The sequence below is a fragment of the Danio aesculapii genome, chromosome 11 (genome assembly GCF_903798145.1).
Source record: "Danio aesculapii chromosome 11, fDanAes4.1, whole genome shotgun sequence".
Taxonomy (NCBI): Eukaryota; Metazoa; Chordata; class Actinopteri; order Cypriniformes; family Danionidae; genus Danio; species Danio aesculapii.
Genome location: NC_079445.1, coordinates 25,028,704 through 25,054,338, shown reverse-complemented (window position 1 = coordinate 25,054,338; position 25,635 = coordinate 25,028,704). Strand labels below are relative to the sequence as shown.

The window sequence follows — 25,635 nt, the reverse complement described above, 5'->3', positions numbered from 1 at the left end:
GTGTTTATAGGTGAGAACAAACCATTTTATTCCACAGTTGAATTAACATCGGAAAGATCTGTTTTAAAGAAAGCCACAGTATACATCACAAAGTATATTTTCACACAGCTTTTTCTTCTGCTTGCTACATCTCTTTTTGTCTGACAACCTACATTAGGATTCTGTACAAACACTTCTAATGCATCAAGCAACAGATCAGAGCAGATCTCAAGCTACTGAAAAATCAGGGTAACCAGCCGCGTTATTGCTGGGATAAATAAATAATATTTTATATTATTAGACACATGTACCAAAACAGTGGGTTCCAAAAATAATTTCAGACCATTTTGATTAGTCCAATTAATATTATTTGGTGTAAATAGCCCAGATCGACAAATTCATGTTAAGAAATTCTCAAGGCGATTGGGGAAAGAAATAAAACAATAAATATGAACAAAAATACATTTTGGGGATGCCGAAGTTCCCCTTTGTTTTGCATTTATGGGATGGAAACCCCTGAGGTACATCTATGCATCACGTTCTCTAGAGAAGGAAAAGAAAAGTGTTATAGAAGGAAATCTTCAAAAATACAAAACAAAAAGCTGAAGAATCATACAGATTTTTTTTCTTGTTAACAGTCCTATCAAGAAGGCAGTAGCACCAAGGGAGCGAGGAGAGCGGGATTCAGTAAGAGGATGATATCTGGTGCATTCTTGGTGCTGTAACTTATGTGCAAAACGGGGAGCCTTTTTGACTATCCTTCGAAAAAAACAACATGATTTTGGTCCTTATTCTGACAAATCGTTTATTGCGCAGCTGACGCAGATGTAGTCCTCGTTTTCGGCCTGCTCAGCAGACACTCCCACACAGACCTGGTGGAACCACTGGTTACAGCTGCCGTCACACTGGACCCAGTTTACCTGAGAGGACATGAGGAAAAGTGTTTTAATTATTCATAAGCCTTAAAATAACCCAATTACGCAAGCAAGAATGATGCACTGCTTTAGCAACAAAAACATTTAAGCTGTGCTAGAACTAACCTCGTTTCCTTCTGGTTGCTGGCATCGCTTTGCCGAGCACACAGACCAGTCCTCCTCTGAGTCGTCTGAATTCGATGGGTCAGAAAGAGAGTTGGAGGGGGAGGTGGTTCGTTTCTCCTCTCTTCTCCTTTCTTTGATCATTTTAGGCTTCTTTTTCTTGGGCTTCTTTATCTTGTCTCTATACTGGCCTTCTGTGATTTCCTTTTCTAGGCGCCGTTTGCTGTTCTTCTCCACCTTTTCGTGTTCCTTCTTGATTTCTGGAACTGCATCCTAGATACAACAAAAGCCATTCAAAATCATTTAGAAGTCTTATACTTGAGCTCATGTGATAAGAAATTTGATTTTGTAATTTAAATGATGATGTTAGCATATGGACAGTACACAAATGTTTGATTAAACTAGGGACGCTTAAAACTGCTAACCGAAAGGGTGCATTTTTAACCAATTAATGGTATCAGTTAAATCATTAAAAAAATATATTATTTTATATATTTTTGAAGTTTGGCTGCATAAGAAGCCGATCACCGCGAATGTGCTTTTTGCATTGAGGCGCACCTTTTTAACGATTTACTAATGGTGTGTTGCCCACAGTGTTTTGCCCACTGTGTTTTTGAGCTTTTTCATTCTTCAATCCACCAAGGTTAACCAAGGCTATTTTCATGGCAAGAACATTTCAATAATAAATATACAATAAAGGAAATTAACAAACAAATGAATACATACATTAAAATAAGATTTTTAGCGCTGATACATGATTATTCATCACATTTTTCTTTGTGTCACTTCGCTAAAAACGTCTTTAAGGGAGTTCATTTCATAAGAAAAGTCTTCTGGAATCATTAAAAGCAGGACAGTGCAGTAAAATGTGTTTTACTGTAGGAGGAATTATGCAGTACAAACACTGAGTGGGGTCTTCACCTTTGAGCAAAAGACCATGGGTTATTCTTGTATGTCCAATACAACATTTCTTAAAAATCACTTGATCAAATCTAGTATTAAAATGTCTTAAAATTCGGTTTTCAGGTTGTATTTCATAGTTTATTATTTTTCAATGCATCCCACTCCTCTTGCCACCTGTTTAAAATGTAAACATTGATAAAAAGGTCTCATCTCTGAAGGAGGAATTAAAAAAAAAATGTATAGTTTATTATTATCACCTAGTTTAGAGATAAGATAAATTATTATTTCCAAGAGGTTTCAAGCACTTCATCTAAAAATTAAAGCAGTTTTAAAACCTTGACAACATTACACTAAAATTCAAGCATTTTTAAATGACCATAACAAGTGTTTAGGGTCAAAATACAAAGCTGGAAAATTAATGTTATTGAAGTATCAGTAGGCAAGTTGGCAATGTTCTCCCACCTGTCCTTTGCTGTGCGAGGGGCTCCTGTGAGGTGGACTTCGGTCTTGAGCAATGTGATACTGGTGATCATGTTCGCTGCTCTGCAGGGAGCGCTGTGATGGTGAAAACCTGTTGATCAGGCTGCTATAAAGCTGCTGGAGCTCCGGCAAAGTCACCTGCAGGAGAAGCCCTTCCACCAGCAGCTCCTCCAACTCAGCACTGAGCTCTAGAACACACCACACATTCCCAGCTGTTCACATCCAGACATTTATAAGCAGTCTGTGAGATTTATTAAAAACATCAGAGGTCACAGACTCACCACTGAGAGGAATACACGGCTGCAGCATGTAGAAAGAACTGTTGCTCCCTTCCAGTGTCTGAAATGATGTGAATCCAGAAATGTGCCTTGCCTGCATCGTATAAATAAATTAAAAGATCATCAAATAAAATCAAAGCATTTATCTTATGAGCTGTTTATATTTGAGAACAAAATTCTCACCTTTCCGTTTGGATGCAGTGTAGGAAGAGAAACCTGCTGCACTTTGTGTTGCCAGCGCACCGTTCTCTCAATCACATATCGCAGAGCATCGCCCTCTGGCAGCCGAACCCGAATCCGCTGTAAGGATGCGAGCAGAGGAAGCACCTTATCTAGGGGCGGCTTCTCTGAGCGCTTGCAGAGCGGGCATAACCAGGGTTGCCCTATCTGGATGTCTTTGAAGCCTGGCACGCAGCCGCTGTGGTAGGCGTCTCTGCAGAGTTCACACTGGAGCATGGGGCCCGCAGGGACCGTGTGACACAAGCACACTGTGGGGGCCAAACAGCTGGGCGAAGACTGGAACTTTGACTCATTTGATGTCCTCAACATGGACAGGCTGTCCAACTCTTTCTGATGTACGTCACTGAGAGTGGCCATCTGTTTGGAGGAGAGCAAACAACTCAGCACATACTCCAGTGTCCAACACAGACCTGAGCAGTCAGGACTCAACAACAAACAAATCACAAGGTTTTAGCAGTTATAAGAGTTTTAAAAGTCATATTTCAGACTTGTTAATGCATGTAAATATTTAAGTAATATTAATATGCAATTAAAAGCAGTTTACACAACACCATTGTAAATCAAATATGTTAAACTTTGGAGAAATTGATTGCGCTTATGACTTTACATTGTGTAAACCAGTTTGATTTGGCCCACCATCCCATCTGAGAAAGATGGAGAGGGTTGGCAACATGTTTTGTTTGTTTGTTTTATTGCTGAGCTACAAAAAAAGAATCAAATGTTTGAATTAAATGTTGTAAATGTTTTTTTAATGCACAGTAACTAATTTCACTCGATGGATAGAGGACTATGGTGAGCAAAACAAGGCAAAAAGTAATGCTTCATTCAACAGTGCTCCATTTTGTTATATGTATATGTATTAGTTTATATTAAGCAATGTTTTCTAGTTATATTTAAATATTATTAAATAAATTAGGAAATTATCCATGGCAAATTTGTTTACCTTTGCCCCTCAATCAAGTTTGGTTCTTGGCCCTTCATAAGAAAATGTTTGGGCGGCCCTGGTATAAACTGATCTTTATAGGTATTTGTTAATGTGACCTGTAAATATGTGACCAGTAAATTGTACATTTAGGTTCCATTATTGTATTTTTTACTTGAATAATAATTTTTTTCTTCTTTCTTCCTCAAAAAAATAATAATGAAGTATATATATATAAAAAAAGTTAAACTTTTCATGGATTTTGGACATTCGTTTACGTGACAACTGTGTTCTGGCAACCTGAATATGCAAATGTTTAAAAACAGGTTTAAAAGTTATCACTTGCATATAAAGTATAAAAATACAACAGGCTCTATGCACAGCTTGAGTTTTAAAGCCAACGATAAACTGCCAGTTAAAGCTTAAATATGACTATTTTCAATTTCACAACATCATAGCAGCGGATAGCAGCATTTGTTTTTACAGCATCGATGTTGTAATGCAATTACAATACATTTAGTTAAATAGCCTTAACCATTCATTTAGTTGTTCAAGTGTAAAACAAGATGAAAGGCCGTTGTAACCTCTAGCGCCGTCAGTAGCAACAAGCTAGCACAGAAATTACATTAAAAATACTGGGGTAAAATAAACAACCATATTTTAAAGACATGGTGGGGGAAAATGGAATTTAACGCAGTGCTTTTAGTCCGGTCTGAGACCCACTTCATATCATATATCTAACGGGCAGTGAAGATCACAGATTTTTAAAGAAATCAGATCTTAAACGTGACAAAATTACAAAATTTCCTTAGAAAATTGTCACCGGAAGCCCTTGGATTACCTGGCTGAAAATTTAAAGTCCATATGCATATAGCCTATTGTGTGAAACAGTTATGTCATGTAACAATCATGGGCAACATTGTAATATCATGATTATTACAGCATTTTTAGCCATTTCCATGTGAACAGGGAAATGTTTTAACATTGTCAAATATGCAAACATTTTCAAAAGCATGAAACCTAAATACACTTGGACTCATATTTAGAAACTAGTCCCAGCGGTTCAATTAAACAGGTGAGAGTTCGAATACCCGACTTGACATCTATCTACAAGATATAATCTAATATTGATTAATTATAAAAATGTTTATTTCATGCTCTAAGCATTTGAATAAGCAATTGAATCACATTAAATCAGTACGGAGTGTGAAACAGCAGTGCTGTTTTTTAATAAAATAATAGCCATTCAAAGTTTAATAATCACATTGAGACATTTCACATTTCAGTTTGTTCCATGGCTATAATTTTAAAGAAGAAATAAAAATTTGGCAAAGGCTTTTTTGCTATATAATTTAAGATATTTAAAGTATTAAATTTGGTTAAAGGGGTGGTCCAGAGTGTATTTTTAAGGCACAAAGCAATGTGAGCTTATACTTAATTTGTAAAAAGAAATCACGTTACTTTTTCATATATCTTCCTTTAATTATATACTGCTCCTCAGCTAACATGAAAACAACTGTCATATTTCCTAGTTCCTCCTAAAGTCCACCATCAAGAGGCTCTGATTGGTCAGCTAACAATGTGCTGTGATTCGCGGATCGGCTCCACGTCACTAGAAAGCATCTCTGCTATAACATTACAGTGTATCTGGCCATGTCCCTTCACTGCGCAGGGTGTATGCTTGTAACCTGAAAGGTTTATGACATCATTAACCCGGATGTATTTTTTTGTAGTCCCCAAACTTCGTTCGCTGTAGCCTTTGCTACGCTAACTCTGTAAAAGCCAATGTCTCCCTTTGCATTGAACTTTGAGCATCTTACATTCAGAGATGTTGTTTATGTTCACACAGCTACATTAAACATCAACTAAAGTTTAACATATGATATTGTAGTGGACCACCCCTTTAAATGAATTTAAAAGAAATTCTGATTCTTTTGAGTCTTGCAATAACCACAAAAGGACTAACAAATTTACCAGGGTTTTCAGTACAAAGCAAAACCTGCATTTTGTTTCGCACCAAAAAGTGGCTTACCGCTGAAGCTGTATCTTTGCTTGTAGAAAGCACTTTTTCCACATCAAAAAGAGAGTCCAGTTTTACATCAGCTTTCTTGCATGGTACCAAGCCTTCCTTCGCCTTTTTAGACTTTGACTTCTGCGATCCAGTCTCACACCTTGGACACAAAACCTTCAAGACACAAACACAGAAGTCAATAACAATAGATTTTACTCGCTCAATAATATATTACCACACAAAATAGGTACTGTAATAAATCAAGCATCTACCTCGAGGAGAGAAAGGGATGAGTTCCTCAAAAGGAATGTTTTAGCTGCACTTTCCTTCCAGGCCTGCACCTCAGATATTAAGCTTTCCAGTCGAGTCAGTGCCTCCAACATTACGGGAATACCTTTGGCTCTTGACACTAGTTCAGAAAGAGTGACCAAACCAGGAATACGGCCTCCTGCCTGTAGCGATAAATGTTTAAATGGACTGAGAGCCACTTACACAGGGTTCCATGTATCCAATCATAGGGTCTTGAATAATAGAGCACTACAGAAACATGGGAAACGTACCTGAAGAGCATCTACTTCCATTATCCACTCTCTGGCTCTGCTTACACAGTCTTTGAGCTGAAGACAGCTGGGCAAGTACGCTGGGATGCTGTCCACTTCCAGTATAGCCGCCTCAAGGGTCTCAATGCTATGACAAGGCCTGAACAAGAGCAAATAGAAAAGCAAGAACATACAACGATTCATTTAGACCTGTTGTAAAATAGTCAATGATATTAGATTTTAAATGGAATAATTACTGTTTTCTTACAAATATGCTGCACTAACCTACACTATTGCTTTTAAAGTTTGAATCAATCTTTTTTTCTTTAAGATAATACTTTTAATTCTGAAAAGTATTCATTTAATTAATTAATGAACCCACATAAAGCTGCGGTCACACTGGGCTTTTCCTCCTATAGACTTCCATTCATACGCACGCAAATGCGTCAGACCGGAAACGCAGGGTCATGCGTCAAGTTTCGCAGCTCGCTGCGGTGCAAAGTTCAAGCTTGGTGAACTCGGACCTGCGAAATCGCATCACTTGACTGCGTGAGACCAATTGAGGATTAAAACAGGACCTCTCTGGACAGAAATTTAAAATATTGAGCAATCGTTGGCTTTTTTAAATGTCTAATTATCTTGTTTAATCCTGCCCCTTTTCGCAGCGCCGTACGACAGAATTTCGCACACACAAAGCCCAGTGTGACCGTAGCCTAATGCTGTTCTGGTATGCTTTTACCAGTAAGAGATGCACTAAAACAGATAATAACTGTAAATACATTAGACTAAAACTTTGCACATACTTTAAGATCTTCAAAAAACACAATTTATGTTTTCTGGGTTTAATTTTTTGACCTTGCTGAGGTTCAAAGTGTTTTTTTTACACTCACTCATTAATATAGAAAATGCAGATTTAGAACACATTTTCAAAAATATTTAATCTTATTGGCCCCAAACAGTTGAATGGTAAAATATGGACATTATACAGCGGAAGTCAAAATTATTAGACCGCCTGAGAATTTTCTTTTCTTTTTCAAATGTTTCTCAAATTCTGTTTATAAGAGCAATGCATTTTTCACAGTATTTCCTATAACATTTTTTCTTCTTAAGAAAGTCTTATTTGTTTTATTTCAGCTAGAATAAAAGATTTTATTTTTTTAAAACCACTTTAAAAGGTCAATAAAGTGTGTGAAGACCTTTTTAAAATTGCATATGAATATAACAGTATGTGAAGTGTATGCATTTTATGTTTATGTGCATGCATGCATGCATGCATCTATCTATCTATCTATCTATCTATCTATCTATCTATCTATCTATCTATCTATCTATCTATCTATCTATCTATCTATCTATATTGTGTAGGTGTATGCGTGTATGCATGTACAGTGTGTGCATGAATATGCATATGTAAGGACTATTGTGTGTGTGATTGTGTACATGTATGCTTTTATCGGAGTATATATTTGTGGTTTATTTTGCTTTATTTGTCCATACATTTGTTTATTTGGTTTATTTTACAATGCTTGTTGTTTGTGAAGCGCTTTCAGTTGCATGTAAGTAGGAAAAGTGCTATACAAATAAAATGTATTATTATTATTATTATTAGCCCCTTAAGCCTTTTTTCTACAGAACAAACCACTGTTATACAATGATTGGCCTAATTACTTTAACACGCCTAGTTAACCCAATCAACTAAGCTTTTAAATTGCACTTTAAGCTAAATACTAGTATTTTGAAAAATATCAAGTAAAATATTATGTACTGCCATTAAGGCAAAGATAAGTCAGTTATTAGAATAAAATAATTAAAAATATTATGCTTAGAAATGTATTGAATAAAAAAATCTCCCCATTAAACACAAATTGGGGGGAAAACTATACAGGGGGCTAATAATTCAGGAGGGCTAATAATTCTGACTTCAACTGTAGATGCTGCCCATCAGAACTAGCTCAACCCTGTAAGTGGCCTTTTTCAATATATATTAACTTCATTCACCAAGAGCCATCCAATAAAGCATTTGCAAGCAAAATTATGCCAGAACAGTTTGCAAATAATTTGGTTTGCATCAGCTTGGTTACGCCAAACCAAAACCACAAGCAGGTGCTTTCATAACTCAGACCGCAGATATATTTTTTTTAACATTTAAAATGACTACAAACCTAGCAGTGAGCATGTTATGGGCCTTTTCTTCCCAGTGTTCACAGACAGTGAGTAGCTCCTGCAGGCGGGCCATGGTTCTTTCCACACAGGCATGTGGAGCAAGACCCACGCCTTGATCTATGAGCCTCCTCATGCAGTCCAGACTGAGGTCAGCCGGCTGATCGCTAGCTTCCTGAACGGCCTCCACCCAGCGTGCCTGCTCCAGCCTCTGCCTCAACACTGCCAGCTGAGGCAACTCCACATCCAGACCTGCGCCTTCATCCAGGAGGCCTTGGAGGGCTGAGGAACCAGCCATGTCCTCTGCAAGAATATCGGAGCTCTGCTGCTGAAACTGTTCAACGCGGTTCAGGAGAGCCTGAGGTGGGAGGAAGAGGGTGGAAAGTGTCAAATAAAGAAACTTGGGAGCTACAAAAACGAAATAACCTTTTTTGATAAAGAGTGGTCAAAATGTATGAAAATTCATTAAACATGAAAGAATACTGTTGGAAAAATGCCTGTACAAACAGCTAAATAAACAAAAAACTCTCTAAACGTTGGCATAACTGTGGATGTAATGAAGCAAACAATTATCATATTTTGGAAAATACATGTATATTGAAGAATATTGAAAAGTAATAGAGGAGCCTCTTGAACATATATTTGAAAGAGATGCAATCCTAGAAAGCAAATTGTTCTATTTTGGCTGCGTAAATCCAGATACAGTAACTCGAGACAATAAATACTTGCTGTGTACTCTCTTGGCTGCCAGAAGGAAATTAAAATCACATGCAAATGTCTACATTAAAAGAGACCAACTTTAAATAATTGGATAGATGTGACCTTACAAAAACAGAAACGATCAGTTTTGTAACTTGAAGTACATGTTCTTGGGAAAATGAGGTAATGGGTTGAATATATTTCAGAAAGAAGGCCTGATAGTTATTAATAAATAGATGATAAGGGCTTGCAAAAATTTTTAATTCCCTTCCCGCAAACACTCCTTAGTTTTTGGCAGCCCGAATATAAATTTAAGTAGCCCAAATAGAAAACACATTATTTATTAAATAAAACAAAAACATACATTTACTAAATAAAAAAAAAGATATAATGGCATTTGTTATAGGCAATATATTTATTCTTAAATAACCAAAAAATTACGTTAAGGGAACGGTTTCAGGTTATTTTTTGCAGCTTTAAAAACATTACAATATGTTAGAGTAGTTATAATAAATGTTCCCTTGTGGTTAGTTTGGATTACATTTTAATATAACTAACTTACTGCTACCTGTAAAATCTGAATGATTTTAGCTCTGATGTAGAGAAGACAAATGCATATTTCACCCAAAAATTGTATCATTATTTACTCACCCATCACTCATTTCAGACCCATTTGCATTTCTTTCTCTTTTAAACAAAAAATTCTTCAAAATATTTTTACCTGTGTTTAACGGAAAGAATAAAAACTCAAACAGGTTTGAAACAAGTGAAGTGCGTAAATATTGAGTTCATTTTCAGGTAACTGCCCCTTTAACCACTCCTTTTACAGGCTCACTGACAATTGTTTACCAATCCTGTTGGATAACCCTGAAAAGTAGACAGACGACAATAGCTTATAACATGTAGTCTATCTTTCTTAAGCACGTGCGTCTCTTCTGCACGTGCTCCAGCATGCACTTTTCAGACACGCACACTTTTGCATCGTTTAAAAATGAACGATTTTTCGTTACAGTCTGAATGACTAACTAACTTATCTTAATATTGAATAATTGCATAAAGATATATCTTTTTAATTTCGCATAGCTTATACAGGCCTAACATGATGTGAACGGCTTGTTTACGAACCCAAAAAAGGACATGTCCTATTAAACTACAGTTACGCTATTTGGAAGGTAGTTGATAATATTGTGGCTTTTCTCCTTTATTAGCAATGAGTGGATTTATTGCTGCCGTATCAGCAGCACAGCACAGCACATACATAGTCATCCACTTTGTGAGAAAATGTAAAGGCATTGAAACATATTTTCCCTCCCACTGACCCGCCATGCAGCATTGTAGACAGATTTTGATAGCCCGACAAAAAAATGAAGGCCCTGGGACGTCAGGAGCCCTGAAGATGATCAATTCATAGATAAATATACATGTATTTAAGTACATTAATATATACATTCACAGATATGCATGCATTCGGTCTAATACATGTATGCATTATGAAGGTCATTTGAGATGACTTTGAAGGGAATTGTAATAAGACCTGTTCTTTCACTAAATGTAAATAGTGCTTCCTTTCGGTTTCCTTTCTTTTTGTAATTTAGTTAAATTTAAGTATAATGTATAGTCAAAGCTGCTAATTGAACATAGTCTGTATATCGCAAGTTCATTTAAAATGTTTTAAATTTGGATACCTTCAAGAAAGGGGCCTGTCGAATGGTACAGGGAAGATCATACAGCTGATTGACGAATGCCCTCAGTTCCTCTACTGTGAGCTGGTTCTGAGACTTTCCCCCACCGGAGCGATACCTGTTCACACAGATGAGTATAGGATTACAGTTTTGCATCAGTTTAAAACATGTTCTGCAAGAACTGTGGATAGATTTACATATCAGAGAAGGCAATAAATGTACCTGGTCTGTCTCTTGCCGTTGAGGAGCTGTTGGGCCATTATGGTACATCGATCTGCATTCTGGATGACCTGGCGTAGGTGATTTAGAAGGTCGGTCTCGGGGTACATTTTCTTTTCTGCTTCAGCCAACAAACAGCGCAGCTCCTCCAAATCTAACATAGAAAAATATTTCACATTTAAATAAATAAATGCAATGATCGAGCCAAGTAATTAAATAATATATGAAATTCAAATGAGAGTTAAACTACACATTTATCAGAACAGAACAGTTTTAATGGGAAGAACTCAAAGTACACATAAATGGCACCTATTAGTTAACAATACATTTCCATATTTTCTACCTACATAAATCAGAGACTGTTCTCTGATCTCACTGCTATAAAAAGGAGATTGTCACACACACACACACGCACGCACGCACGCACGCAAACATTTGAAGTGGATCAAATCCTTTAATCATTGTCCTAAAACTACTGAAAAACATCCATCCTTGTCCTAAAACAAATTTTAAAAATGTTTTTGATCCACTGTTGACTTTAATGCAGTAGTATTAAAAAAAAAAAGAAAAAGGATAATAATTTAATAATTTCCCAGTGATGGGTTGCGGCTGGAAGGGCATCCGCTGCGTAAAAACATGCTGGATAAATTAGCGGTTATTCCTCTGTGGTGACCGCGGATTAATATAGGGACTAAGCCGAAAAGAAAATGAATGAATGAATGTTTTTAATAACTAATGGCTTCCTAATAAGGCTGCACAATATTGGAAAAATTTCACCAGATAGCTTAAATAGCTCTATTTGAAAAGAATTTATTAATTTAGACTATTTGTAATTTAGATTATTCTGGAAGATTATGGGAAATATTATGGATTATTATTGGAAGGATAGAAGTGAAATATTTTACATCACAGTATTCAGGTACTGACATTGATTAATCAAATGTAAAAAATAACACTATTTAGTCTTCATTGTATAAAAAAAAATAAAAAATACATCTTTATTAGGAGTTAACGGTACAATTAACAATTTTAGGGATAATCCGAGGAAATCCAGATGTTCACAGACTGCAATGCTAAATTGGCCAAATACTACCCTACATGACAGCTGTGAGGGGGCGAATTTTTTTTTAAAACTCATCGGTTTCATTTTCATTAAGTTTTATTAATTCTGCATAATTAAGGGCGTGGCCACTTGAGTGACAGCTAGGTCTTGCTGGTCACCGTCATGTCACTTCAGCTGATTCCAGCTGATTAGCCACTTAACTCGGCATATACATTCTATTTTTGTTGTGTTTTATGTGGCTTTACACAGTAAATTGCCTTTTGGAATTATTTCCTACAATTATCAGATGATATGGCATGCTGTGTGCACTTAATTGTGCGCTCCGCCTCTTTGCCCTTTTTTTTGTCACCTCCGGTTTGTGCAAGGATGCGCGAACAAAATGTCGACGTTTGGCCACCACACCTACTTGTAGCTTCATTTGCGCTCTTTAGAAACCTATGGGTGACGTCACGAATACTACATCCATATCTTTTACAGTCTATGGTCCCGCCCCAACCCTGAACACACACCCACCCCAGGGAAAAAAAAATGAAAACCGCTTCAGTGCTCTCAATTATAGTAACGAACAACTTATTATGTCAGTAACAGAGGAAAACAGTAATTAATTTGATAACCCATTACTGAAAAAAGTATCGCCGTTAGTTACGCTGTTCATTTATAGCACCGTTATTCCCATCACTGATTTAAACTCAACATTGCACTTCCTGCGATATGAGTATTGTGGATCTGCAGATTGCGATATCAATGCTGAAACTATATATTATGCAGCCCTGCTTCCTAAAATAATACAAGATGGATGTGTATTTTGGCTTGCTAAAAGTTAAAAACAAACACACTGCAATAACAACAACTCACCACTTTTATTGTCTTGATCGGCTTTCAGAATCTTGTTAACTTTAGATGCCCAGTCATCATAGGACTCAGCACGAGCCGTCAAAGCCTGGAACATTGTCTTGAGCTCAGCAAGTGTGTATTTATAGCTGTTGAAGTAAAAAGCCAAAAAAGGTTCATTTGGGGAATAAAAGCAACAACTGCTTAACATTTGATCAACAGTGCCAAACATTAAACCCCATGGCATGCGGTACTGTCTCGCTTTAGCAAACACGTACTTGAGCGTGTAGTTTCTAGCAGGGCAAGAGCAGAGGTCCTGGGTGTGGTGGAGACAGACCACCTGTTCGGGGCTACAGGGACAGGTGATGGCAGACAGGTAACAGGTGGTCCGGCATTTAGCACACTGCCTTTCCTCATCTGGCAGTATATCATAGTCAACCTGCTGGGAGTGCCACATACCCTGGAGAACAGCACAAACACAATGGGATCAATTAGAAATAGGCAGACAAAACAAAGCCAGTAGGCGCTACAGCTATAAAGGTTTAATTGTTTATAAAATATCCAATTATAGATACACAGAACTTATTAGACAGGTTATTTAACCAACTGGGTCATCAAGTGCAAGTTACAGCAGCTTAAATCAACTCGCTGGCTTTAAAATAGCCACTCACCAGCTTATAGGCTCTCTCACGGAGTATCTTCTCCTCCTGAATCATAGTATTCATGTCTTTCTGGACAGCGGATGCCAGTTCCAACTCTAGACTGTCTGCCTTGGTGGCAATGTTACAGGTCATCTCATCATGGGAGAAAACACAGTATCTGCAGAGGGATCGGTAGTGCTCCACACATTTTCGACCAAGAGGCAACTGAAACACAAGAAATGCAAGGGTTTGGTTCATGATTGTTCAAATGTATTGCTTATACCAATCCAGCATTAAAAGGGTTCTATTATTATGCCATTATAAGAGTTAATACAAGTCATGATTGTTCCCAGAATGAGTCTGTGAAGTTTCAGCTCTAAATACTTCAAGCATCATTTATTATGGTCTAAATGTGCCTTTAGGCATAAAAGCTAAAAATGTGCGATTTTCATGCATCTCTTTTAAACGCACATGATCCCTGCATGTCATGCCAATAATAAACCAAGTTCTCCTTCGTGTCAACTTTTGAATACAAAACAAGATTCAGGGTTTCTGCAGGTTTCACCACGTCAAATTTAAGACCATTATGAAATAAATTTCAGACTTACAGGGCAAAATGTTTAGGTTTTTTTTCCTAATGGCCAGTGGAAAAGAAATTTACTTGCTCCAATAAAATTCAAACACATATTTTAAATAATGTGTAAAAACAAGCAAACTCTAGTTTTATACATTGCCTTTTTTCAGCTTTACTTTTCTTAAAAGACAAGTTTAAAATGATTTTAGACCCAAACCATCATATTTGAGTAAATTTAAGACTTTAAATGCCTAAAATTTTGTTTTTGGAAGACCCCACAGACACCCTGAAGTTTATGTTGCAAGAAAATAATATTACATACATGCTGTTGGTTTTTTTGGTGAATGTAAACATTTGGGAAGAAATAACATGTGGATCAGCATATTACATCTGTGAATCTGTCTTTTGAGCATGAAGGCAACAAGCAACTAACTAATCTAAGAGTCTCGTTAGAGTTGAATTTGTGCTTTGTAACGTCTATAACATGCCCAAACAGCAACATTTTGCATTAAAATCAAGCATCATAGAATTACTTTGAAGTTGTATATACCGTATATAGGAGTGTAATGGATTATAGAAAACTTCATTGCTTTGGTCAGAATTTGAGTTGTGGATTGTGATTTTAAAAATGTGTTGTTCAAGAAAGTATTAAAAATGAGCTATGAAAAATTTCTTTAGATTAAAATCCATAACATGCATTTACAAAATGCCCATTTTAAATGCTCTTTACCCAATCTGCTGTGCAGAAGTTGACTGCCTCTGCAAAGTTGAAGCCCTGGTTGAATCCACTGTGATAGGCTCTTGGAAAGGTAATGACAAACTCCCCGGCACACTGGTTTGTGCGGTAAATCTAGAGGACACAGATGAGAAAGCTGATCAAGTGCACACAAACTGTTCCATCATTTATTAATGGTCTACGTTTAGACCACATCTCCACCAATTAAATGTGGCCACTCACTGGTACTCCATGCTCCATGAGCAAATTTGGGTTCATGATGGTGACCAGCTGGTGGAGCAGATCTGGCTGAGACTCAAAGAGCTCAGGGGCCAAGCTCTTCATCACATCTTCCAACTGCTCGGCAGCGTAGCCAGGAGCGCCATACCACGTCTTTGGCTCCCCCCTTCACAACAAAAGTGAGTGGGGAAAAAACAATTATGAATTGGTAGTAACAGCTAAAATAAAGTATAAGCATTTTATAAGACCATTAATAACGCCCATGTAATAAGCCACAAAGTAGCATTGCAGAGTAAGAACAGATACACTCAGTCTACCATCTAAAATATATGTTTCTTTCAATGTGTAAAGTGCGACAGAATTACCAGTGCAGATAGTTGACAGAATAGCTCCAGTGGTCCTCGATGTGCCAGCAGAAGGAGGAGAAGCACATGCCCACATAAAGCCATGGGAGCTTCATCCCACAGATATCCGCTGTGACATGAGTCAGCACAGACGATTCCAACACCGGCATGTTGTTGAGGTTCCAGCCACTGGTCAGATAACCCTGGACAAAACAGAAATGCAATTTAATGAAGCATGCATTTGTGATCTAAAGTCTTTCAGCATAGAGACTTCAAGTCATTTCCATACCTCTTCCTCTGGTGAGACTTTAAATGTGCCATTTTTAACAGGAAAGCCACTTCCGAAATCCTTTGAAGCAATATCAGCCCCGTACTCCACAGTGACGTCCTCCTCGATGGTGCTAACCAGCCGCCAGAACTCTTTCTCCACCAGCTCTGTGGGAACCATCTGCCAAAAAAAAACGGCGTATCACTCTCTGGTCAAGCTTCCAGCTGGTTTTAACATGCATTTTTAGTTATCCCATCACAAGTGGTGAGCTGAGAGCCATTATAGTTTCCATTATCCTTTAACATGCATATAAATGCATCTCATGACCATTTGTGCTTGCATTTCAAAAACACTCTCTCTTATTATTCTGGCATACTTTTGCAGAAGTTATGTGTAATGCATGAGTACTACTGAATAAACAAACCAGTATTACATGGCTCATGACAGAGGCAAGTCAATGCAAATGGAAAAAACATAGAGGTCTACAACAGCTTGGAAGGTAATTTGTGTTTTTGGTATGACACAGCCAAGTATGTATACCTTGTTTTGGTGTGCTTTTCAAAAACACACTCCATAACATCACATTTTAGATTAGAGAGGTTGGAGTAGGTGTTTGAGACTGTTTACACCTTCATTTAGAGTCACCCACTTGTGATCGAATTGACAGAAATACATCTAAATACCAGGTCTAAACATAGAAGCCTGTATTCCAATGACACATGGTATGCAATCATACTCGACTCACTAAAGTATCATTTAATACACATACGTGAACAGGCATGTTGAAGTAGTCAGACTTGAAAGAATCAGCCATATCGCCGAAGGTGCGAAGGGTGTAGTCTCTGGGGGCCTGCTCGAAGCCAAATGCAACCTGTGGCTTACCACACTCCTATAGAAAACACAATGATAACAACCATTATCGCTCATCAAAATTGCACAGCCAAAATGCAAACTGTTGTTAAATAGAATCCTACATTACTACACAGCATCATACGCATTCCCAGATAGCGAACGTGTATAAAGAGAATAAACAGTAATCATTTAGTTATGAAAATTGCTTCCAAGCGCATGATCACATAACCTTTTCTTAAGTAAATACAATCATGTGACAAACCCATCGGTTTGCCAGTGTAGACATATGGGAGTGGTTCACCTGAGCCAGGCACTTAGGGCACCTCCAGTCACCTTTTGGGACGTCGTGAAGAGGTGGGATCAGACAGAATGTGTGATAGCTGTCGTCACACCCATCACAAAGCAAAAGTCTGTCTTCGTCACCTCCACCTCCACATACCAAGCACATGTACTGCTCCACCTGTGGGTCAAGAAAACCAAACGTTGCCAAAAAAAGGAATGTGGAATGTACTTTCTATATTGTGAAAACCAAACAGCTCTTTGACCTCTTTGCTCACCTTTGATTTTTCACCATCAACAGGTTGCACAATGGGTTCTTCTTTCACCTGTACTGGAAGCATTTTAACTGGAAGAGAAGTGTAAAGTAGAGATGTTATAAAGATTATGCTGGACTGAGACTATAAACTTGGTACTACACAAAGTTTAGGGTTGGAGAAACATAATTGTTATGCTCACCAATCCTCCATTTAATTGATAAATACATAAGTGAAATGTATTGATCAAAATGAACTGTGAATACTTCTTAAAATGCAATTTATTGTGATGTCAATGCTAAATTTTCAGCAGACATTACCCTAGTATTCAGTGTCACATCATTTGTCAGAAATATTCTAATCAGCCGATTTAGAATGTCAATGTCAATTTTATTTATATAACACTATTAAACACAACCAGCGGTTGACCAATGTGCTGCACAATACAAATCACAACAAAGAAAAATATAATGTTATAGTTAAAATGGACAATTTTTATTGATAAAATGCCAAATCAAAAAGGTACGTTTTCAACCTAGATTTTAAAAATGACAGATGAAACAGATCTAATACAGAGGGGCAGAGCTTTCCACAACCTAGGACCAGCTACTGCAAAGCCACGGTCACCCCTGCATTACAGCCTCGACTTAGGGATGCATAACAATCTCTGGTTGACCGAAGAGACCAATCAGGCTGATGCTCAATCAACATGTCTGACAGATAGGAAGGTGCAAGGCGATTTAGAGATTTGAAAACCAGAAGAATATATTTTAAAAGAAAGTTACTTGTGCACAGACAACCAGTGCAAAGAGTGTAATACTGGTGTAATGTGGTCATGATTCTTGGTACCTGTTAAAAGCGTTGCAGCAGCATTTTGAACTAATTGCAAATGGGATAAGGTTGTCTAACTAATCCCAAAGTATAGTGTGTTACAATAGTTCAACCTAGTGGTAATAAAAGCATGGATTATGTTTTCTATTTAGAATAGATTTAACTGTTTTTAAGAGTCGTCAGTGCCAATAGCCTAGTGGTTAGTGCGTTGACATATTCCCAGCTTGAGGTGCTTTGCCGATCCTTTCCCTCTCCCTGCTCCCGATACTTTCCAGTCTGTAAATCTACACTGTCTTTTCAATAAAGGTGAAAACCCCTATATAAATAAATGTATAACTGTTTTTGAGAGTCGAAGCTAAAAGCAGCAGGATTTAACCACTGCATTTATCTGTTTGTCAAAGCTCAAGCCATCAAAGATAACACCCAGAATTAAGCAACCATCATCAAAGTTTAAAACAGTTGTGCTGTTTTTTTGGAAACCATAAACACTTTCAGGAAAAAAAGTTTTTAAAAAAGCCACACAATTTATTTGAAATGCCTATCTAAATATTAGGGATGCTCCGATCAAGATTTTTGCAGCCGATACGAAGTATCAATTCCTTGTTATGGTGATTTGCCAATACGGAGTATCGATTCTAATGCTTCAAGATTTATAATGCATAAAACAAATTTTCATTCACTCTCATCAGGTATTTTCACAAATTAGAAGCTGCCACGGAGCCGGTATGAATATGCGCGAGACTTGCAGAGCTAACAATAGTTATTGGATATACAATGGTTGCAACAAAGAGACCATCACTTGTGCCAATAAACTTTTTAAACAGAGGTTGCATCACAACTGTATGCATTTTAGCTGCTGTGACGCGAGCACAGTGATCGCTCATGCTTCTACACATTATTCATCTCCTCACGTGTTGTAGCTGCTGTATGTATAACCCAGGATGTTTGTTTTATGTGCTTCTTCCTCTGCTTGTAAACTCATAAACAAACACTTGTGATCAGTTCATGAGATCGGTCAGATCAGTGAATACCAATAGAGTCATTAAATTTGATACCGATCTCTGGCCGATCGATCAGAGCATCTCTACTAAATATGTAACTATACATTAAACATGATAATGCTGTCACTTCTAATCAATTTAATGCATCTTGAATAAAAGTGTGAATTAATGAATTGTAGTATACAGTGTTTTCTCTAGGATTTTTTCCAGCTGTGGCGGCAGACTCTGTTGGGCATTTAACACAGATCTTGCGTTATTTCATTGACAAATGTTGTGAGAGCAATAATAAGTCGAGATCGCATTCATGTAACAGCCTACGTGCATGTCAATCTCTGTGTGCTCGAGTGCCGATTTCCTCTGCTCGTGCACAAAACTTCTTGCACGACCTCAAATACGCTGCTCAAGTGCAGATTTTCTATTGTGCTCTCAAGTAAACGCTGCTTAAGTACAATTTGGCACATTTAGCGGCATTAAAGTGTCCTGAATTAAAGTGAAATGGTTATAAACTCCAGCAAGATAAAGTCATTGTATGCAGAACCACAGACCTTTATCTATAAATAAAGTATAATTATGGAAACGGTGTTCGTCATAACTGAAAGCTACGCCGTGTTTGCTGGCCTCATGCATCACGCACCTGTCAGTCAGTCAGTCAGTACGTCACCTTAAAGGGTTAAACAAAGAACGCACAGCACTACTACGATTACAGAAAAGTTTGCGCTGTTATAATTTACTTACCTTTTATTAATTTTTTAGTGTGATTATAACCCGCTATTTAAAAAAAAACGACCGAATGTTTTGAATGAGAAGCTGTAATGTAGCCATGGCGGTATGAATTTTGGTGTGGTGCCCTGCCACGGACGAATGAATGCAGCGGAAACCATGGTATAGATTGATGCTAAAAACCAAGCCATAATGAACTTTTATATATGGAAAATGATTTTCACAAGTAATTGCTGAAATGTTAAAAATACTTACATGTACCCGGTTCTGGTTTTGCCACATAGGAGCCCATTCTCCTCCTCAGGTTGGGTTTGTTTTCACACACCTCACCCGGTTCTGATTTAAAACAGCGGCCCTTTGAGGAATAAAGATAAATGTCAGAGATTAAACATTTATTATCTAGCTTAAATCAATATTAATCTTTTTATTTTTAAGAGACTTTACCTCTGTACGTTTAGCTCTGCGAGCAATAGTGCAGGTTTCCACTGGTTGCACCGACTGACGCTGAGGCAGGTCATGGGGTTTATACTCCTTGTCTTTGGTGTCATTTGTCAGAGTTGGTTTTTGAGAGTTCTGCTAAAGAGAGATTCAGTGTTGTCAGCCTATGACAAACCCACATATATTCACAACAAAACAAACAATGCAATAAACATAGCTGTATTTATAACACCAATATAAGTGTGCACATGTGGCTTCACTCTTATCAAATTAACTGGAGAGCCACATGACAGCAGGGTAGACATTATTAAAGCCAGAAACAGTGAGAGGCAAAGCAGATCACCCCTAGGGTATTAACATGGGGTAAACGCAGCAGGCAAGTAGGCCCAAGGCTCATTCAATGAATTCACACCCCTTTATGGGTGGGGGAGGGGACTGTGGGTAAAGCACTGAAAAACATTCATGTCAGTGAAAGCTGTAAACCACCAAACCCGCAGGAACACCAAAACAGCCTGCCGAACAGGCTGCCAAACACTACTTCAACTTGTTTCTGTGTATGTTTTATAGGGTGTTAGTAGTAGTTTGGTTTATGTTCGCAGTGTTACATATCCCAAACTACTATGTCTAATCTGAGCTGAATATATATATATAAATAAACTAGGGCGCTTTATCAACAATTGTTAATAAACTAGGGCACCCTTTCTTTTCACATACAGAGGAGTCCTCTGCCAAAACATAATCAGGGACAATGACTGTCATGTGTGCATCATCAGAACAAAGAACATTTATTAGGAAAAAGAGATGGAAAATGGATGATGTAAGGATGAAAAGGGGATGTTACACAAGCGCTTTAGCGGCCTCACCATAAGATTAGCTCCTGTCTGGAACAGATAGTATGGGTAGAGAATCCTCTCATAGTGAGCACGGAGGTGAGAGCCAATAGCTTTGCCGGGAGCAAAGCCCATCTTCAGTGCGATCTGGGTCCATCTCCGCTCTTTACAGACCACATCAAAGCCTCCGTCCTCTTTGACCAGCTAGAAACAGAGGACACCAAAGGACGTGTTTACTTCCATGTTTGATTTTTAAAATGTCACCGAAAACGTCTATGACAGCGTTTTCAACTCTAGAATTCTAGACTACATACTAACTGTAAATAAATAACAGGGCTTAGATTCAAGTATTTGTAATAATTGCTGTTTTTTAGCTTCCGTGTGAACAATTTGTAACAAAAAAATTAGACCTTCCTTGACTTCTTAGGTTGTCCATAAGCCCCTAAGAGCCTGTTTATGTCTATGACACATAAAATGAATGCTTATGTTTAGTAGATTTTAAGAAAAGGCATTTCAAACTTGTACAACTATGCGTCAAAAAACAACAACATCATCATATCAGAGCACTTCAGCTTCTTTCACATTATGCTTGTGGGCACAAGCACTATGTAAACTTAACAGGCACTGATGTAACTTATAAGTAGAATATCTGAATTCTTCATGAAGCAAACTACTTTATGTTTACTTCAAGAGTGGACACAGCATCACACCTACCTTGTAAAGCACAAATAAGTCCAACGTTTTGCGTTCGACATGGGGAATTTTCAACGTACAACCCTGTAGTTCCCAGAACTTTGCTATCTGGTCCAGAAAGTTGAGCTTAACTCTGGTTTGAGCCTATGAAACAATAAAACACAAAAATGGAGTCAGAAAAACAAATAAAGCTGTCATTCTTTCAAAAGCTTCTGGTCTGTGTTTTAGAAGATCACATCTATAACTAATCAATTACACTATTGTTCAAATGTTTTGGGGTTCAGGAAAAGAATGCTTCAAACTGATTAATTATTTTTATTTTGAACTATTAAAATCACAAACTGGAAGACATCAATTGGCTTCCACAAAAATATTAATCTGCATAACTGTTCAAAACATTATTCAGCACATAAAAAATGATTTCTGATGGATCATGGGATCCTGCAGGCTCATACACATTCTGCATTTCAATCAGGAAATAAATTGTTGTAAATTATATAACACGCTACAACAGAAAACAATTTTTCACAATATTATTGTTTTATTGCATTAATGATCAACTAAAAGCAGACGTCGCCAAACAAAATCACAATAATAAAAAGTACAACAGCAAACTTAATCAAAAAAGCTGGTGACAACAATGTAGTCTTATTGTTATTTTCCCACCAGTGACCTTTTCTTTTTGTCATTGACCTTTTTTTTCTTAGAGACGACACTAACCCTTGTGCTTTTAAGTGTGGCAGACCAAAAAGAGGTCACGCTGTGCAGGTCTCATATTAGGTTTAATAAGGCCACATGAAACAACTGAAAATACAACATATCTAACAAACAGTGGGCAAATAAAGGTCTCACCTCCAACTCATTGAGCCTCTGAATGCGCGGTGTAAAATGCAGTCTGTCCACATCACAGGCAAATGGTGGCTGCCATCCCTAACATAAAGACAGAAAAGTGTTAAGCTTTTATGTTTACCATTTGCCACAAAATAAACTCCTGTCTAATGGACGATCATTCTTTGTGGTTAAAAGCTTTTGACAAGCATGTATTCTTTTCATTATGCTACCTTTTGTACTGAAAAATGTTATAACAATATTGATAAAACGTTTAAATGAACATAGTTGTGATCAAAATACTGTTTAAAACATAAGCAAAGATTGCTTTATTTTCAAAAAGTACTGATTTGCTTCCCACTAAATCACATTCACAGTACATGAGGTAGATTATAATGCATACCAACAAAATATTAAAGTTATAAAACGATGCAGAGTAGAGATTTTGGAGTGTTAACATTTAAATTTAAATGTCTACGTGCTAAAATATAATTCATAACATTCACATTTGCAATATAGCTTAAAAGGATGAACACAGATGACAACAATACGTTTTTATCTTTCCACTGAAGCCGTTTTAGGGTGTTAACAATTGTGTACAACAAAGCAAATGTTAATATATATATATATATATATATATATATATATATATATATATATATATATATATATATATATATATATATATATATATATATATATATATATTACACGTATGTATGTATGTAACGGTAAGAAAAAAAACTGTATAGAGGTTTAAAACGCGAAGATAGCAGAATTTCGTTTCTCGCTTGCGTTGTTATTTACAGCAAATTTCAGTTTCAAAGGCCAAATGCAAATACACAACTCGCACAACATGGAGGACAACGACGAAGAGCAATTACGCCACCTCAAACTTCAGCGATATTTTCTACATATTTATCTCCCAAATAAAACTGAAACCTTAAATTGTCTAGAAACGACATATGAGTTAACAAACGGAGCTGTTTTACATTATTTGGTAGCAAAAATTGCCATTGTTGGTCAATACAACATTTCCGTAGCACTGAAAAAAACATTATAAAATGTATTTTATCGACTAGTGTATAATAAACAAACACCTTACACCACCGTCCAGCATCAGACAACCAAGCAAAACGTTATATTTTAAACCAAACGCTTTGACGTTAAGGTGAGAATAATAATAGGAAGTTGCATGGAGAAAAAACGGACACCGGTAGTCTATATATAGTATGTAGTATATTATAATATCCGCAAAATGTCCAAAACTAAATGTGAAACAAAGTTACATAATACTTGTCCAGGGCTGGGAGCTGAACTATTGGGGATTGTTCTTTTTTGGGTGGATACATTCTAGCCAACATTGATTGTGGAAGACAATAACAATCACTACATTCCGTCCCCAAACATTTTCCATCAGCCTAACATTTATTAAAAGTATTTGTAAATATTCATTCGTGACACTCAAAAGCTAAATTATGATTCAACTCTGTCAAGAATAAAGTAAGTGATGTTATTGTGGAGTAAACCACACGCGAGCATTCACGCATAGCTAGTAGCTGCGCGCACACACGCACACGCCGTTACGAACGTTCGCAATGGCTGGAGCCGCAATCCGCCATGTTGAAAAGACCTGTCTTTAGAAAAAGTGTTTCAAGATCTGCGATCTGCGAGTGAAAAAGACGACCAAACGCTGGCGTGCACTTGACAGTTCTGTTATATGTCGAAGAAACTTACCGGGGGCGGTCGGATCTTGCAGATGCCAGTGTTTTCTGCAATTGGACGTATTTTGTTGATGAACCCAAAAGGGTCTGCAAATTCCTCCCAACTGGGCTCAAAGACAGGGCACTCCGGTGGTGGAATAAACTCGTTGGGTCGTGAATGGGTCATTCTGGGGAACTTGATCCGAGCGATGACATGTAGAAACTGCAGTAAACTGTTTGAAGTTGAAGTAAATGTTTTAATTAGTCTCGAAAAGATGCCATATTAAAGAATGATTACACCTGAACTCCGACAATTAACATCCTCATCCACTTTGGGAAACGTACACACAGACCGAGTGCCGACGTTAGTGCTTAATCTTCCTCCGCTTTCAAAAGTAGAGACGCTGGATTTCCTTTCTCCACCCTGCGTTTTTACTAATGTGGATTTTTAACATAGTTTAAAAAATGTAAAATGCACACTAAGATTCTTCAATGCCATTGGAAGTGGGGGAAAGGCATTAGAAATTATATCAGCAGTTACGTAACAATCAATAATAACAAAGCTTTTGGAATATCGCAAATTATCATCATGAATCTCTAATAGAAATACATAATTCGTTACACAAAACAAAATATACACAGCATTTTAAATCATAGCTGTCAAACCTCACCCAGATTTCTCTCTCAAAGCGTGTGCTTTTCCCCTGTGCTTTCTTTATCTGCTCACAAAGGCATGTCTAAACATATTAAGTGGCAGTCAGTAGCTACTTTTATAAAACCTGTGGTCAAAAACAAAGATTTTATACACAAACGTGACAATCCCCCTCATCATACTTTTGTAAAATTATGCGGTTTAACATCTCCCCCAAAGTGCTTAGGAAGATAGAAATAGACTGCCTTTGAATTAGAGAAGTGACTTGCGCGGATTGATATATACAGCTTCATTTTTACCAGAACTACTTCTTTAAATGGACTCTTTCAAGTTACCCACTCGGAAGTAACAGATGTTGTTCAGGGACGACGAATTTAGTCGCTCTCCTCCCTATCGACAACTACATCCTCGATCAACCGCTGACACGAGCTCACATCGTTCAAACAGCGCATCAAACCCGTCTGAATGTGTAATCCGTGGGCATTTGCATCGTCACATGACCCGATTTCGGAATGCAGGATCCGTCAGCGGAAAATGAAATATTGTGCCAAGACAGAAAGTATCTCACCGTACTGGAGTTGCGCTCGACTTTTGTCTTTACATATCTAGGTGCAGAGGGTCCATCAACATCCACCGTCGTATTCCATGCAAGCAATATCTACGAGCACGTACCACACGTCAACTCGGAACTGTCGCCCCCTATAACAGGACAGCGATCCCCGGTGCCCT

At 37.5% G+C, this 25,635-nt stretch overlaps 1 protein-coding gene across 4 annotated transcripts; it reads right to left on the bottom strand.

Annotated features, from left to right (window-relative positions):
- Positions 1–3: 3 nt before the first annotated feature.
- On the bottom strand, positions 4–25,635 carry kdm5ba (lysine (K)-specific demethylase 5Ba). Of its 4 annotated transcripts, none has more exons than XM_056468049.1 (28): positions 25,475–25,635; positions 24,289–24,487; positions 22,576–22,653; positions 21,745–21,867; positions 21,064–21,234; positions 20,207–20,338; positions 20,018–20,117; positions 17,235–17,302; positions 16,979–17,137; positions 16,595–16,714; positions 15,847–16,005; positions 15,579–15,760; positions 15,217–15,379; positions 14,989–15,108; positions 13,715–13,909; positions 13,322–13,503; positions 13,068–13,192; positions 11,153–11,303; positions 10,934–11,048; positions 8,552–8,907; positions 6,411–6,549; positions 6,123–6,302; positions 5,872–6,024; positions 2,861–3,274; positions 2,681–2,771; positions 2,382–2,587; positions 1,020–1,289; positions 4–899 (listed from the first exon to the last, which is right to left on the bottom strand). In XM_056468049.1, the coding sequence occupies exons 2-28, from the start codon at positions 24,439–24,441 to the stop codon at positions 768–770; spliced, it is 4,437 nt and encodes a 1,478-aa protein (XP_056324024.1). In that variant the 5' UTR covers positions 24,442–24,487; positions 25,475–25,635; the 3' UTR covers positions 4–767. The 4 variants fall into 4 exon arrangements, with proteins under 4 accessions (XP_056324024.1, XP_056324026.1, XP_056324025.1 ...); XM_056468051.1 differs by having other exon boundaries at positions 20,207–20,335; XM_056468050.1 differs by lacking the exon at positions 25,475–25,635 and having other exon boundaries at positions 24,289–24,617.